The sequence below is a fragment of the Gasterosteus aculeatus genome, chromosome 7, assembly GCF_964276395.1.
Source record: "Gasterosteus aculeatus chromosome 7, fGasAcu3.hap1.1, whole genome shotgun sequence".
NCBI classification, from domain to species: domain Eukaryota; kingdom Metazoa; phylum Chordata; class Actinopteri; order Perciformes; family Gasterosteidae; genus Gasterosteus; species Gasterosteus aculeatus.
The window spans coordinates 16,960,495-16,974,860 of record NC_135694.1 but is presented as its reverse complement, the minus strand read 5'-3'; the positions used below and the strand labels follow the sequence as shown (position 1 = coordinate 16,974,860).

At 41.1% G+C, this 14,366-nt stretch overlaps 1 protein-coding gene across 1 annotated transcript; it reads left to right on the top strand.

Moving 5' to 3' along the window:
- The first annotated feature begins 1,357 nt into the window (after positions 1-1,357).
- Positions 1,358-12,519, top strand: umodl1 (uromodulin-like 1). Its single transcript, XM_040182748.2, has 17 exons — positions 1,358-1,567; positions 1,747-1,989; positions 2,226-2,384; positions 2,749-2,876; positions 3,074-3,257; positions 3,904-4,044; positions 5,586-5,708; positions 5,924-6,175; positions 6,290-6,402; positions 6,515-6,734; positions 7,633-7,770; positions 7,848-9,028; positions 9,144-9,304; positions 9,727-9,963; positions 10,804-10,960; positions 11,099-11,183; positions 11,750-12,519. The coding sequence occupies exons 1-17, from the start codon at positions 1,462-1,464 to the stop codon at positions 11,935-11,937; spliced, it is 3,816 nt and encodes a 1,271-aa protein (XP_040038682.2). The 5' UTR covers positions 1,358-1,461; the 3' UTR covers positions 11,938-12,519.
- Positions 12,520-14,366: the final 1,847 nt, after the last annotated feature.

Sequence of the window (14,366 nt, the reverse complement as noted above, 5' to 3'; positions counted from 1 at the left end):
CAAATTGACAAAAATATGTTTTAACAATTAAGCTATTTCCAAGTTACCGGTGAGAGTGTGTTGTGTTAGTTAGAGAAAAAGAAGTTCGTAAAAATGATTGTATAGTGACTTTAACTAGCTTAAATTAGCATTAGCTCATGATCCTAGGTTGTCTCTATGCATTATATTGCAAATCAGTTAGCTAATGCTTGTATTAAAATGTTTCACATCAAGAAGGAATTTTCGTCCTCATGACTGCCGCTCACTGGATATTTTCTGAAAATTCTCTGTAAACCCCAGAGGTGGTTGTGCATGAAAATCATAGCAGCTCAGCAATTTCTGGCATTCTCAGATCAGACCTTTGAATAAAGGGAATTTATTCAAAGTCACTTAAATAAATTCCCTTTCTTCCTTCCCCATTCCGATGGTTTCAACTTCAGCAAGTTGTCTTGACCACAAATTATATAAATAATGCATGCATTATGTATAAAGTATACAATGTTAATCGATAATACCTGTCTACCTGTAGGTTTGAACTGTGAGAAGTAGATGTAATCATCCCCCTAACCCCAATGAAACCAATTAGGTCTGTGATTGAACGTAAGCTACTAAAGAACAGTAATGAGTTGGTGTCATTACTGGCATCCAGTGGGGACTACAGTCCTATTCACAGAAAGCTACAGTACCATCACCCAATCACGTCAGCCACTAGTGGTGAAACGCGTATAACATAGCCTTAAACCATATTCTATTGAGCTGATGACTGACAGATGTTTAATCAAGGAAAATTTCTCACCTCTTTACTAAAAAAGGAGCGAAACAATGCGAAAATATGCACGAAGATTCAAAAGAAAACAGCACAATATGCAGAATTTTCTTTCACCAATCGTGGAATGGATATTAAAAGTGTTGTGCTTTTTTTTTGTGTATATCTTTTAGCAGCTGTGGCTTCTTCATACACAGAGAAAGAAGTTGTCACTCCTTCTTACATGACTTCAACGGCTGACACAGGCTGTTAGTGCCAGCAGCATGGCAAGCACTGCCATGGTTACCTGTGTGGAAAGCAAGTCATTAGGGACTCATCCCACATCTCTCAGCCCGGCATCATCAACATGTTTACTGACACCACGAAAGAATGACTAAACGTATAAAATCAATTCTACAAAGATAAGATCAAGGCCGAAATCATGCAAACGTTTTTCATGCTGCTATACCACATGGCATTGAAGTACATTATATTTTCTGAAATATAATATATGTAACAATTGGTGTAATTTTACTACGATGATGAATATAATTCCAAATGTTTTTATGAATTTGATAATTATCCGCTGGCTGTTGTGATTTTTTTATCCATCTGGGACTGATTATGGCGGGGGTGTTGGAGGGGGGAGGAGAATGACACAGCCACAGATAATTTTGTCTTTGAGTACGCCCTGAACAGTGAGTCAGCATCATCTCAAAGAGGAGCATGCACGCACAATGTATGTTGGGGATTTTGATCTGTGGAAAATGATTTGGAGGCTCTCCGTCTGGGTGGTGACGGCCCTGCTGGCTCTTTGCAGGGGACAAAACACTGTGCTTGAAGGTAGGCCTCCAGACAGATGACGGATTAAAACCAAATTAACATGAAAGTCACATCCAAATTAACTGCGGATGCTTTGTCTGCTTTAATTTCTGTCATTCTAAAGTCATTTTCTAATTGTAGAGGACGTCATGCTACTATGGAAACCAACAGTTGAATTGACAAGCTATATTTTGTTCTAGGATATAGACTGTCTGAGTCTGGCTACCATCTATGTGTTCACAATGTGACAAGGAATGTCACTTTCCTGGTGATGCACACGGTCCCCTACGTCGTCACAAAGCCTTGTGGCGGCTGGCTCCCCTGGAAGACATGTACAGTCACACTTTACAGGATGACCCATCAGACCGAGCACAAGACAGTGATGGAGCAGGTGACGGGATGCTGCAGTGGCTACGAACAAGTCGGCCATTACTGCGCACGGCGTGAGTGTACCGCACACCCCCTATACTTATTAAAGTACAGCACAAATTGCTCTGCGCCTTCGTACGAGTGTTTATAAAATGTGGTGATATTGCAAAGTGTGGAAAGCCGGAGACAGACAGGTGATCTGCGTGACCTTTCAAAGCGTGGATCTGTGTGTGAGGCACCAGATGGGAGCACAGAAAATATCTCTCCACTAATATATGGCCTGTAACGTGTTATTTCCTTTTGAATGAAGCTGTAAACTGGAGTGCAGAGCTCACTGCCAAGCCAGGATCTTGTCCAACTACAGATGGATTGTGTCCCAGATCTGAGGACTGCGAGTGGGACATGGACTGCCCAGGCTGGCAGAAATGCTGCCCCCAATCGGGCCACTTTCTCTGCATGGATCCTACAAGTTAGTGGAGCTGATTTTATGGATTATTATTATGCTTAAGTGTGCTCTATTAACGGGTAATTTCACCCAAACCTTGAAAATGTCTCACTTTATAAAACGTCAAGTATATTTAAAAATATATCCCAGTTATTTGGGGTATTCCCGTTAAACAGTTTTCCAGGGTAAGTTCCAGGGTTTATTAAGCTTATGGTAATATTTGATCTCAGCCTTAACATCAGCTGCACAGGGTCCTCAGCCAGTGCTTAAGTTGTTCAAAGTTAAGAGGAGGGTGCATTTCATTATTTCAACCAAGCTTGATCTAAAAAAAACTCCCGGTGTCAAAACTATATCTTGGATGTAATGATGTTTTTAACTTATTTTTCAGGCACAGCTAATTATTCTCAGAATGGAAGATGCAGATTTAATGCCACGGTGACGGTGAAGACAGATTACCAGCAACTTATTTCCAGTGAAAGAGGAATTCTGAATCACACGCGGTTGCTACAAGCAATGGTAATGCTAAAACTAATGGTGTTTCTCCTGCTGCTAATTTATTTCTGTTGCTTGTCTGATATATGACTATGCCGCCAAGACTAGCCAACAAACAACACTTCCTCTGGCAATAATGTTGATTAATTGAGAGACAACATAGATGGGTATCCACTTGTCTGAATCATTGAAGGTTTTCCTTCTGTGTCTCTATCTCTTAGGTGACTGGAGCTCTGCAGTCTGACGTTTCTGTTTATTACCTCAGCTCACAGCCTATGCATCCATACAGAACCGCCACCTCGCTGCTGATTGACTGCAACTTTGCTCTTTCACTGCACAATGTCACGTCAAAGCTGCACCATCTCCTCAAACACATCCAAGAGGTGACATCTGTCAGTGTGGAAGGTGAGGTGATACGGAGCCAAATCTCCGTAAAGCTGCGAGGGGAGATTTTTCCCCCCTCTTTTGAGAAACTGCATTCTTATAGTTTTGAGAATGATTCATGTTGCAGAGAACACGGTGTTCAGGAAAGAATGACTCAGTCGCACCACAGTTTCCTTTTCCCAGCGCTTCTGTTTGAGTGACAGTCATCTGTGCGATGTTTCCTGCAAACAAAACAACAGCAGAGCGAGCGCAGACACACACGTACAAACGAGCACAACACGCGCACACACACACACACACACACACACACACACACACACACACACACACACACACACACACACACACACACACACAGTATTAATCAGAATCGGTCATACTTTTAGATTTGCACAAGGCACAGTAACAAGCATACCTTACCATCTCATACCTTATTTATAACTGAGTTGCATTCCAACCGTTTTAATTAATATCCATCTCTACGCTGTAAACAAAAATATCATTAATTACTCAATCAGCGTGATAATTCTATTATCTCTGGATTACCTTGCCTTTAAATAAAAAATATAAAACGACAAAGGAATTTAAGGAAGATTAACTTGTATTTCTGCGTTCTTCAGCAGCATAGACATTTAATTGTGTATCCTCCTCCTATGTCTTTTTGCAGATGTTGATGAGTGTGCACAGTCTGCGCTCCGTCAGTGCTCCCTTCATGCAGACTGTAACAACACAGTGGGCTCCTACAGTTGCACATGCCACCACGGATATATTGATCTAGACTCCAGGAAACCTGGAGCCCATTGCACAGGTTAGATTATGTGCGTGTGTGTGTGTGTGTGTGTGTGTGTGTGAAGCAGCTGTAACTTCAAAAGTAGGGGATATAATGTCTATAATGATCAAAAATATTCCCTTCAGTCTTTATCTTATCTTACATTATCTCACACATCATATAATGCAACTTGAGATGTGGGTAAATTGTTATGGAGTTGATTTTGAAATACGTAAAGTGGGACGGATACAAAATTATTTTAGGGTAAATCATGTTTATGATGGTCTTCACTTCACACGGTTATCAGACAGACATCACAGAGAACTACCTTCAGCTTCCCACCACATTGCCGTAAGGTGAAATGTAAGACAGGGTGTCAAGGATGCGTGGGAAGGCAGGACTCAAATGCAGAGTTTAAAGCAAAAAAGACTTTACTAGTCAAAATGCAAAAAGCAAAAGGCCAACGGGCAAAAACACACAGGGACAGGGACAAAAAGGCGGGCAGGAACGAGGAACATCCAGGACAATAGACAATGACGCGACAAGTGACACAAGAGACACACGGCTTAAATACACTAGGGAGGTGCAGGTGATTGGACACAGGTGGAAACGATCAATCAGACAATCACAGGGGATGACAGGACAAGGCAGGAAGTGAAGTTACCCGGGGACACGAGTGGCAGAAAACTACAAAATAAGACAGTACGTGAACCACACCGTGACACAAGGCTTCAAAGCACAGCAGAAGCAAGTTCACCACCCACACTGACAGCTGTGTAAAAATAAGAACAAGAAAATAACATAGTGTTTGATTAAAAACCAGTTTAGGATTATTTTGGTATGGTAGAATAATAAGACAATGCAAGTCTGACTTTGGGAATGAACAAAGTCGATGTCAGATTTTATGTGATGACATTTTGCCAACACCATGAACCCCACTTGGAGGCTGGGTTCTTCGCTTTGTGGGAAAAGAGAACCCATTGCAGATATGCCTTAAACCTGCATTCTCTCTGCTGACCAAATCCTCTGGTTACAAAAAAGAAATCCTTTTGTATAGAATCATATGATAAAATGACTCTACTTCTCTCTTGATTTATGACCTAAGCAAACATTGTAAACATAAGTTTACTGTCTCAATCTTCTTAAATACAGCACAATGGTCATTTAGTGAATCAGTCCTTTTTCTGTAAAATAGACCAAAATTAGGGTATGCGTCAGGGCAGGGCTACCTTGTAAAGTACAGGTCACTAACTGCTTTTTGTCTCATAACTTTTAACTTGCTAATTAATGGTAATTAGTTGTAATTGTAGCCATTTCAGTTGCCTAGAAAAAGTGTTATTCATCGCTAAGTTGTACTTTGCTCGACCCTCTCGTGTGACTTCTGGTTGCAATAAAACAAGATGGCGAGGCCAACATGCCCTACTCGGGGCATCTAAGCCGCAGTCCATAAACCAATGGGTGATGTCCTAATGAATGAGTTCACTTTTTATATACAGTTCAAGATATTAAGAGAGGCGGTAAAACTCTTTGATATCAGCCATGCTAAACAAACTCTGACGTGAGGGTTACCACCTCTACAGCGCTTGCTGTTACCTCCCGTACGCCCGGTACCACAGCCTACACCACAGCCTCCAACAGCACGCTAGAAGACCTTCCAAGCATGAGCTTAACTGCAGAGCCACTTCTGCCAACAACCACGTGCTGTAAGAAACATTTAACATCTTCTCCTTTCCAAATAGAACATTGTTACCTCTTCGGATGAAATTAGATATTTTATTTGGTTTCTGTATTTAGTCGAATGAGTGGTAAGTAAATGCTTAACATCTTTTCATCCAATTAATTCTCTAGCTGATAGATATATTCATAACAAGGCTTTGAGATTTCTGAGAATATTTGTCCCTCTGTCACCACCTCCCAGCTCTTCCCAGCATCACTGGCGTGTGGTCGGCTAACGTCAGTGCAACCTCCTTCGACATCTTCTGGTCGAGCTGGACAAACCAGACATATCAGGTTATTCTGAGTAGAAGGTCAGAAATAGTTGGGTCTTGGATGACCAGCCAGAAGATGGTGGAGGTAAGAGACCTGCAGCCAGGAATGCTCCACAACATTACCGTCACACCGTATTCCTGTGGAAACCAAGGAGACGCCCTTGGTATATTGGTCAAGACGGGTAAGACCTGATCAGTGATGCAGAAAGCCAAACGATAACACTGCCCTTTATGACAGGTGTGTGATGAATTTTCTAAAAAACAAAGTGTCTACCAAGTACATTTTTGTGTTGTAGATGCTCTGACTCTCTACGCCACAACGCGACTCACCAACATCCAGTTCACTGCCGATCTGCACAACACCAGCAGCCAGGCATACAAAAACCTCACTGAGAGTATCAGAGAGGAGGTAGGAATGTCATTTCACCGACTGATTGTACGGTGGGAACTTTGTAGTGTTGTTTCATTCATCGATCTGTCCTTTTTTTTGACCGCTGGGTCGTTGCCTTTGTCACCAACAGATCTACCAGTCTCTGTCTGCAGAGATGAAGGCCATGATGGGTTCTGGCCAGGTGAGAATGGACATAAGAAGCTTTTCACCGGGGAGTGTCGTGGTCAATTTCACCATCGTCTTCGCCTCCAATCAAAGCCAAGACATTGGTCATATGTCCAAAGCTCTGCTGGACTCCCTGATGAACAGCACCAAGTACAAAGTGGACCAAAACAACACAAGCACAAATGGTATGTCTCTTTACATTTTACTTTCTAACAATGTGTTTTGTGAAACTAAGGCAGGTAAGTATATAAATAGAAAGTGCTTCAGAGAATAGAGAAATGAAAATTAATTTTCAGCACAATTTTAATTTTACACATCAACAATCAAGGTTAGTACCACTCAAAACAATTGTATATCTTCTGCGGTAGGATGATGTTGTGGTTGTTTCAACATGGACTTGTAGATTGTAGAGGCCATTATGGGTTGTTGTTGGTAAAGTATATTTTGTTTGTTAGACTGTATTTATATTGACACTTTGGACACTAGGTGGCGGTGATTAGGTGCACATGGGTGTACATAAGGGACGTAGGTGACAGGAAGCGAGGGCACAGGTAGGGGAGCACCAGACAGTTCTCACCAGACCACAAAGACAGACCACCATCAATAGGAGCACGTTCAACCGGTATGTTCATCTGTTTATACAATTACCTGCAATAAACTACAAACCTCAACCACAATCATCGCTGGAAAATCTTTTGTGTTTCTGCGTCGAAACATTCCCACCTGTGCCTGATGGCAAAGAACAATTTAACGAGCCAGCTAAAGGGGCAGCAAACCTAAAAATTGCCATTTCATAGACTTTAACTCTTGACAGAAAGCCTCGTTAAGAACAGGGGTCAGGAGTTTGAAATATAAAGGTATTTACAAGGCCATTAGGGTATTGAATCTGAAATTGCTTGGGGCAAACGTAGGATGGACCTAAAAGACACCAAAGAGAAGATAACTCAGTCTGTGTCAGACAAACTAAAATGTAATGCATTGTCTACACTGGTCTGGTTGTCAAGTACAATCAATCTGTAAGTCAGGAATGTACAGTACAATGCTACAGGTTAAAACCTGTCCAATATATTTTGCCTTCTGCAGATTTTAACGAATGTGCTTCAAATGAAAATGACTGTTCCCAGTGGGCTACATGCACAAACAGCTGGGGCTCCTACTCATGTGTTTGCCTGGAAGGATTGATAGACAAAAGCCCAAAAAGGCCTGGGCGAGCCTGTCAAGGTAAGTTCTCACAGTGTTGTATGGAGAGATTCTTTCTACACAGATCACATGTACTAAACAAGTTTTTTCTTGTGCAGAAAATGCAACAACCCACATTACTGCCCCAACAACCAACCTTACTGCCCCAACAACCAATATTACTGCTCCAACAACCAACGTTACTGCGCCTGCAACTATCATTACCGCTCCAACAACCAACATTACCGCTCCAACAACCAACATTACCGCTCCAACAACCAAGATTACTGCTCCAACAACCAACGTTACTGCTCCAACAACCAACGTTACTGCGCCTGCAACTATCATTACTGCTCCAACAACCAACATTACTGCCCCAACAACCAACCTTACTGCCCCAACAACCAACATTACTGCTCCAACAACCAACATTACTGCCCCAACAACCAACCTTACTGCTCCAACAACCAACGTTACTGCGCCTGCAACTATCATTACTGCTCCAACAACCAACATTACTGCCCCAACAACCAACCTTACTGCCCCAACAACCAACATTAGTGCCCCAACAACCAACATTAGTGCCCCAACAACTAACATTACTGCCCCAACAACAAACCTTACTGCTCCAACAACCGATATTACTGCCCCATCAACTAATATTACTGCTCCAACAACCAACGTTACTGCTCCAACAACCAACTTTACTGCCCCAACAACCAATATTACTGCCCCAACAACCAACATTAGTGCCCCAACAACTAACATTACTGCCCCAACAACCAACCTTACTGCTCCAACAACCGATATTACTGCCCCATCAACTAATATTACTGCTCCAACAACCAACGTTACTGCTCCAACAACCAACTTTACTGCCCCAACAACCAATATTACTGCCCCAACAACCAACATTAGTGCCCCAACAAACAACATTACTGCCTCAACAACCAACCTCACTTCCCGAAAAACCAAAATTACAGCCCCAACAATTAACATTACTGAACCAACAGTCAACTACACCTCGACATCCACCGTTGCCAGACCCATTATCACCATTACAGCTCCGACAACCATTGCTACGAGAACTGCCACAAATGTCTCTCTGCTGGGGGCGATATCGGTCCAGTGCAGGGTTGCTGCCATCACTGTGACAGTTGCCAAGGACTTTCTCCTGACCAACAAGATCAGGGAGCGCACTCTATACTTGGGATCCCCAGAATGTACTGTCAATGGAGAAAACGCCAGCCATGCCCAGCTGACTGTGGCCTGGGATGAGTGTGGTACTAATCTAGTGCATGTACGTTTTGGAAGTTTTTGTAATTGCCTACGCTCTAACACGTTGCCAGTATTTCAGCATAACTGAATTGCATTAACTCTTTAAATTACCCTCACTGCATCATCTGGTGTTTTAGAATGAAAGCCACTACATGGCATCTGTAACCCTGTTCAACAACATGGAAATGTACACATCAGGGAACGAAAGAGTGGAGGTACCCAGAATACGGCTGGAGGCTCCCATCATGTGTACCTACAAGAAGAGCACGCTCATCTCTGCTGACTTTGGCTTCATGGGGTACTAACACGCTGTCATACTTGTCATACTTCACGTGTTATTCCATACAACCTCAGAGCATCTGAAACTGTTTTCTTTGATCTCTTGCCGAGACTTTTTATGTCGTTACGGTAAATATGAAACTTGGTTGGTGGGTGGCTAGCTTAGCTTAGCTTAAAGACTGGGAGCAGGGGAAAACTGCTTGCCTGCCTCCGTACATAAGAAAAAACCCAATGCCAATCGGCTTTTCTAAATTTATATTACTAACCAGTTGCTCACCAGTAACATTCTCATTAAGAAGAAATTTTCATTTTTACACTTGGCGTATACACTTTTAATTAGTGAGCTTTAAGGGTGTTTGTGGGCTTTTGAAAAGCTTTTTGTTATGTTTTTCTGTTGTATTTATGTCTAAATGTATTTATTTTCTTCTCATCCATCTCCAGTTATGATATGAGCAGAGATATTATCACAGGCTTGGGATTGCTACGGGTGACATTGCAACTGATGGCCGGTACAGTGCCTCTACCCAACAACCACAGCTTATCCTCTGATGAGGCTGTAGTGGTGGAGGTCAGCCTCAACCACTCTTCAGAGCAGATGAAAGCTGTCATCAACAAATGCTGGGCCACTCCCACCCAAAACTCTGAAGACGCAAACGGCGTTACCTTCCTGGAGAACAGGTCTACTTCCACATACAGAACTATCATTAATATTGCTTTTAATCTTTGAGCTGAATTATCATGTGCTTTTTTTCTATTACTTTAATTACAGATATTAATAATAATATTACTACAACTTTTACTGCTACCGTTACTTCCTTGGACATATATATATATATATAGATGTAGAGGTTTATTTAAAAGAAGATCCAGAATATTCGAGGATTGGCCCTAATAGCAAAGCATGTAACTTAGGTAATTAGATAAAAGACAATTATTGCTACTAAGGGTGCTAGTTTTATGTGGAGGTATATGTGTTTTTTACCCCTTTTAATTCACGTGAAGCTCCTTATACACTTTTACTTTTATACTTAGTAAAATACTAACGGAATGTTAATGACAACACTTTAATTGATGGGGTGATGAGTACTTTGTGAACTACAAAGTCACAGGCAAAAAGAAAAGTTTAAGAAACCGTTCAATACTTTTTCCAATCCTGTCAATAAAATGACTGTGATGTGGTTTCTAGTCAGACCCCTGCATGCTTAAATATAACACGTTAGAAATTACATCTATAAATTACCTGAATAATTCAATTATCAATTGCTCAATTCCTAGCTAAGAGTTCAACGAGATAAAAAATACAACTCACTATTTCAATTTTAAAGTTACAACCAGCCGTCTGTAAGCTAACATAGCACAGAGACTGGAAGCTATGGGACAAAGCTGGTTTTGAGATATCACAGTACGCCTACCAGCCACTTTACGTCCTTTAGCCCATTCATTTCGCAATCTAATCAAAGACAGATTCAATATTCAAAAGGAGAAATTGCTACAGTTTCTCGTCTCTGTCCTCCACAGCTGTTCACGGAACAACTACACAATGGTGTTAATGAACGGGAACTCCACCACATCTCGTGTGTCTGTGCAGATTTTCTCCGTCGTCAACGTGAATGTGATCTATGTGCACTGCCAGGTCCAGGTCTGTGTGGAGATCGGATCAGATACCTGTGTGCCCGTGAGTGCAACCTATTTAAAAAAAACCTTGCAGCTTCTTCAGCATATAACTAATCCCCCACTTTAGCTAAAGCATTATATTTTTTATAATGTTGAAGAGGAGATGTTCTCGTTTGTCTTTGCTCATTTTGTCTTGCAGGACTGTCTGCAAAGAACAGCTCGGTCTTCAAAAACAATTGGCAATACTATCACTTCTTCCAGGGCTCTGATGAGGTCCAATGATGGTGAGTACTTTTTTTACAGAATGACATCCACCTTTCCCTCTTCTCCGATGGAGGATTGTGTTAGAAAGTATGTGTCAGCTGCATGCCTATGCTGTGTTTAACTGTGAGACACAAAATGGAATTTAACTACAGCTGAAGTAACCATGACACTTCACTGACAAGCTGATCGGTTGTGAAAGCAGAGGCACAGTCAAGGTCTTCAGTATCCATTAAGAACTTGAGTGTCTACATTTCAAAATGTGGATGGTCTAATCTAGCTTTATTATGGCATCAGCGCTGTTCTCTCTATCATCAACGTGGCGGAGAGGTCAGATTAAGTGGCCGTGATGGAAAACACACATTTCAAAAGCCCTGAATTTAGTAAAGTATCTTAATTTGGACTCACGAGTGTATTTCAACATTCAAGCTTTTTGTGTGCTGAGGCTGTTTTTTTTTGTTAGAGCCAGCGCTTATAAAAGTAGTATTTCAAATGAATCTTTGTCCATTTTTGCATTAGGTAATGCTTTTTTATTTTCTTGTGAATATCTGTTTACTGGTTTGTGATTGTTCCACTCTTATTCTTGCAGAGTCCTTAGAGGAAGGATTTAGCACTCTCTACGTAGCAGGCATCTCCTGTCTTGGCATCGGCCTGACGCTGTTCATCGTCATTGGTTTTGTCTGCATTTTTTACTTCCACAGGAACCGCATTGGACACTACAACTTCAGCGCCAAACCCAAACAGGAGAACTTCACCTACATTGTCTTTAACACCTAAAGGTGTAGCAGCACCCACTACCAAATTCAAAGAATTAGAAAAGATGACACTTTTAACAGGCCATCACAGTAAAGCTACCACCGAGTGGCACTGTTGTATAATTCACATATTTGCTCTAAAGAAACGTTGCAAATCTTCTCAATGAACGAAATACAGATTATTTATGTTTACATTTTAAATACCCATAACATTTAATATATTGAAATGATAGTAGTTACATACTGAATGCCGTATATATATATAGAATATCAATAATTCACATGAAATAATACTTTAAATGTTAAAAAGTTTTAGTCTTGAAACATGATGGTATAAGATACATAATAATGATTTGAATTGAATTGAATATTTCCTTACATGAAATCAAAGCTTTAATGTAGTGAGTGCACAGAATTTGATTGTTTTGCATATCTTTGTCTAGATCACGATGTTCATGTTTAATACTAATCAAGCCGTAGTTCAGCAGCTTTCTTTCTACATTTACACATATTGTAATTGAATTGACCGTAACTGTACTATTCACTGTGTACCAGTTTCTCTTTTATGCTTAAAGCAGTGTAACAATAAACCTGTGTGAATCTAGACACTTGGGGGCGTTTGTGTGACAAGGCAAGATGGCCTCACACATGCACAGAGACAACTTTACCCTTTTTACACAGCAAAACACAAGACATGACATCATACAAGAAAACTTTATTTATCTTTAATCAGATCATTGAGAAAATCATCCAAAGTGAGCCTTTCTCAGCCTGACATAGCGGAGGAGGACAATCCAGCTTCACCCCTTCTACATATCCCACACCGCCACGTTGTTGACTACATGGTCATAAATACACCTCTCGGTTTGATGGTGAGGGACTGAATACTAAGCAACAGGCTTTCTATTTAAGAGGAGGTCCCCTTGGGACCGGCGGTGAAGGGGGCCTACACCCCCATCTGGAAGGCTGCAAACGCCCCTCCTACTAATTAACCCGTTCAACCTCACTGCCTGAGACCTGGCAACACGTCGCTATGGCAACAGCCCAGTGCAGGGAGCGATGGATGAAGGTAGGGGGCGAGAGAGAGCAACTGCGATCAAAGGAGAAAAAAATATGTCAGTTCAACAACGTGAAATGTGCTTTTATTCTCGATTGGAAAAAATACTGCAGCATTCAGATGTTGAGATGCATCTTTTGGGATTTCAATTTACAGATAATGCTGCTTATAAATTGTTGTTTGGCAGGTAATGTACTGTGGACAGCTTTGATTGGACTGGATTATGAAAAATGGCAATGTGCATGTACTACTACTACAGTATTCCAACATCATTAAACACAAAACAAGTGTCTATCAAATTATATCCACAAATACTCTGATGAGGTCTTGTGGATTAGGAGGGTGCTCTGGAGCACCCACACCGTATATGTTTATAAACACATTCATCCCTCGGTCCTCCCTCGTGTCGTCTCTCTCTCTTTGGTGGTCCAGGTCAGAGCAGCTCGCAGGCACTTGTTCTTCAGGCTCCGTGACCTCCGTGACCTCTTTTCTCTCACTCAGCTCATTACTTATTAACATCTTTAAAGAGGTGTTAGCGAGCATCTTGGGCCTTTATTTCCAGACACCAGCAATGCACTGTAATGAATTGTAAATGTGAGCAGTGCGCCATGTGACTTTTAAGGTGCAAGTTTCAGTGGAGGATCGTACAACTAACAGTACTTTTACTTTACTCCAGTGTTTCCTTTTCATGCACCGTCATATTTATGCTGATAAGATATTTCCTACAAAATATATGATGGCAATGTGTTTCTATTTATTTGATTCACCTGGTATTTACAATTTAGTTCAAAATAACACTTATTTCCATAAAGGTACAAGAAAAAGTGACTATAACATCAGTTCGTTGGAACTGATTATATCAACATTGTTTTTTTTCATTTCAACTGCCAATTTGTTCTTTTTTTATGGGATCTACAAGTGTTACCAACACGTTACCAAATTGGCGACGCCTTCATATACAACAGTGAAATGCTACTTAAACAAGAATTAATCTAATAGTGTAAAACTCATTCGGTCAATTTTGCTCTATTGACAGCTTTTACTTTTGAAACGTAAAGTATGTTTTTAATACTTACCGAATATATAAAGCTTTTTTAATTATCTCCGGTAACAGAAGATGGTTCCCTATCTTTGTGGATACTCCTCTTTGAGTACTACATTAAGATGGCTGACTGGCTGATTAGCACTGACAGATTGAGAGTGACTCCGCCCTCTTGGTGCTCATTGTAGCAAACACGCTCTCCAATGTCAAACTACACAAATTCATTGAGAGCTACAGCACCAATGCAAGTTGTGACGATCTCAAGCTGAACTATGGTGCATGTGCTCATAGTGTTTATTGTGCAGGAGGCAATGTGAGGATAATCAGATAGATTGTCATTTACAGTTGGCAG

Excerpts from the sequence above, each read along its gene's own strand:
- umodl1 (XM_040182748.2), top strand. The coding sequence starts at position 1,462 with ATGTATGTTGGGGATTTTGATCTGTGGAAAATGATTTGGAGGCTCTCC. Across the intron at positions 2,877-3,073 it reads CGCGGTTGCTACAAGCAATG|GTGACTGGAGCTCTGCAGTC; the intron begins GTAATGCTAAAA and ends TCTATCTCTTAG. Across the intron at positions 11,184-11,749 it reads TCTGATGAGGTCCAATGATG|AGTCCTTAGAGGAAGGATTT; the intron begins GTGAGTACTTTT and ends TTATTCTTGCAG.